The 2,825-nt window shown below is 47.5% G+C and overlaps 1 protein-coding gene across 1 annotated transcript; it reads left to right on the top strand.

Annotated features, from left to right (window-relative positions):
• The first annotated feature begins 365 nt into the window (after positions 1-365).
• Positions 366-713, top strand: LOC142365471 (rho-related GTP-binding protein RhoG-like). Its single transcript, XM_075446299.1, has one exon. The coding sequence runs from the start codon at positions 366-368 to the stop codon at positions 711-713; it is 348 nt and encodes a 115-aa protein (XP_075302414.1).
• The last annotated feature ends 2,112 nt before the right edge of the window (positions 714-2,825 follow it).

Below are 2,825 nucleotides of genomic sequence, written 5' to 3'. Positions count from 1 at the left end.
ATGGCAGGACAGAAAGCGGTGTGAAAACTTTGAAAGGCACTGAGAAGTCCAATATTGGTGTAATGACCCTCCAGATACCAGTGCCTGGTGTGTGCAGCCCTGTTAAATGACAATCTTGGTGCAACTGTTCTGGAATAATATATGCAGTCCTGCTGTCAGCGTTTGCTGGTTGGTGCTGTTCTTAATTTTACTGATTACCTTTACGATATGCAGTTGTATACACCTCTCTCTTTACATTTGACTGGAGCCTTGAAACGAGATGGCTGATTTTTTTGATGTATGATGAAACTCACGTGTATGCTTTTCTCTCAAATTTCAGAAGTACTTGCCAGATTTCATTTCAGGACTTTGTTTCTGGGTAAAGAATGCAGACTATAAAGTGCGTTGTTGTTGGAGATGGTGCTGTGGGAAAAACGTGTCTTCTCATCAGCTATACCACCAATGCCTTCCCAGAAGAGTACATCCCTACTGTGTTTGACAACTACAGTGCCCAAATGACTGTTGATGGCCAGACAGTTAGCCTGAATCTCTGGGACACTGCAGGCCAGGAGGAGTATGACCGCCTGCGCATGCTCTCATATCCTCAAACCAATGTGTTCATCATCTGTTTCTCCATCGGTAGCCCCTCTTCCTATGCAAATGTGAGGCACAAATGGCATCCTGAAGTTTTATTCAAGACCCGCCTGGACAAGGTCCTGTGCAGCCTACTGTAGGTGACCCTGCTTTGGCAGGAGGGTTGGACTAGATGACCCACAGAGGTCCCTTCCAACCCCTACCATTCTGTGATTCTGTGATTCTGTGATTCCGTGATTCCATGCCATGCACCTCATACTCAGTTTAAAGCTGGGGGATCACGAGGGTCTCTCTCTCTTTGTCCATGGCCGGCTTCTGAAGAGGACTCTGCTTGTTGGCCTGCCTGCGATCCTGATCCGGGCTGCGATCAGTACATTCCCGAGTCCAGTTCCCGTCTACTGCTGAGGCCAGTCTGGGACTTCCTGGTGCCTGACTGGCAGCTGCTGGCTGCATGCCAGTGCCCAGGGCACCCAACTCCGGGAAACTCAGTATCGGTTTTGTATATTTTGCATTATTCCTCTTATTATTAATATTATTAGCATTATTAGTGTTATTAATAAAGATGGGGTTATATTCAATTTGTAAGTCTCTCTCCCTTTTCCTCCTTTTTCCCTTCCCCTGGTGGGAGGGCGGGAGTTAATAGAGAGCATCTGCCACTCAGTTTATTGCCACCCTACTCTAAATGGTGACACCCCGTAACCAATTCATTTTCATGTGCCTGTAACCCACCTTTGCATAAGTGCTTTGCTGCAGTGAATCATTCCTTCAGCTTTTTGTTGTTCTTAGTTTTGACTAGCCTGTCTAAACTACAAGCCATCACTATTCAAAGTTTATCTGAATTTTCTAGCAACGGCAGAAGACAGAACGGCTAGTCTATTTCTCATTCCAGTGGTCAAACTTTATTTGATGAGGCAGAAGGTTATAGACAGTCTTTGGGAAGGAATAATGCTTAGTGACCTGGTTTTGGCTGGGATAGAGTTAATTTTCCTCCCAGTAGCTGCTGTGGTTTTGGATTTAGTACCACAAGAATGTTGATAACACTGATGGTTTTAGTTGTTGCTATGAAATCAAGGACTTTTTCCAGTTTCTCATATTCAGCTAACGAGCAGGTGTGCAGGAGCTGGGAGGGAGCATAGGCAGACAGCTAGCCCAAGCTGGCCAATGGAAATATTCCGTACCATAGATGTCATGCTCAGTTTATGAATGGGGGTTGGCTGGAAAGGGGCAGGAAGCTATCTTTATCTCTTGCTTCGGGGAGTTTTGAACCCTCTGTTGGCCGAGAGTTTGAATTTTTTCTGGGCTGTGAATCGGTGGTCAGGTGGTGAGAAAAATTGTGTTGTTTATAGTTTGTTTTGCACATTCATTATTATTGTGAGAGACTGAAAGGGTTAATATGTGTTAATGCCTCAAACATTGTGGTAAAATAGCTGCCTCAGCCCTGTGGCAGTCCTTCAAATGGCTGTCCTGAGCCAGGAACAGCAGACTGCAAAGAAGGAGCAAGGTAACACAAGATGGAGAGAGCGGATCAGAGGATGTGCGCTTCCGCGTTTCTGATGTGCCCTACCCAAATATGGCCAGAGGTCACATAAAGTTCATTTGAGGAAGGGGCTTAAGACCACCTAAGAGACCCATCGCGATGTTTTCCCCCACTGGCACCTGCGCAGAAGATCACAAACTTTCTAAAAGAATTGCCCTACAAGTCGCCAAGAGGTGTGACTAAGGCTCGTGGGTCGATACAAGGACAGGGAGAGATCACTCACCAATTACTGTCACGGGCAAAACAGATCGAACTTGGGGAGAAAAGGGAGTTTAATTCATCACCAATCAAATCAGAGGAGGATAGTGAGAAAATAACACTAAATCTTAAAACACCTTCCCCCCACCCCTCCCTTCTTCCTGGGCTCAACTTCACTCCCGTTTCTCTACCTCCTCCCCACCTCTCCCATCCCGAGCAGCGCAGGGGGATGGGGAATGGGGTTTATAGTCAGTTCGTCACACATTATCTCTGCCGCTCCTTCCTCCTCAGGAGGAAGACTCCTCACACTCTTCCCCTGCTCCAGCGTGAAGGTTCCTCTCACGGGAGACAGTTCTCCACAAACTTCTCCAATGTGAGTCCTTCCCACGGGCTGCAGCTCTTCACAACATGCCCCAGCATGGGTCCCCCATGGGGTCACAAGCCCTGTCAGCAAACCTGCTGCAGAGTGGGCTCCTCTCTCCATGGGTCCGCAGGTCCTGGCAGGAGCCTGCTCCAG

This window comes from Opisthocomus hoazin, chromosome W, assembly GCF_030867145.1.
Source record: "Opisthocomus hoazin isolate bOpiHoa1 chromosome W, bOpiHoa1.hap1, whole genome shotgun sequence".
Lineage (NCBI taxonomy): Eukaryota > Metazoa > Chordata > Aves > Opisthocomiformes > Opisthocomidae > Opisthocomus > Opisthocomus hoazin.
This window is presented reverse-complemented; position numbering and strand designations above follow the sequence as displayed.

Bases quoted from the DNA above. Each gene is read 5' to 3' on its own strand.
- LOC142365471 (XM_075446299.1), top strand. From the start codon at position 366: ATGCAGACTATAAAGTGCGTTGTTGTTGGAGATGGTGCTGTGGGAAAA.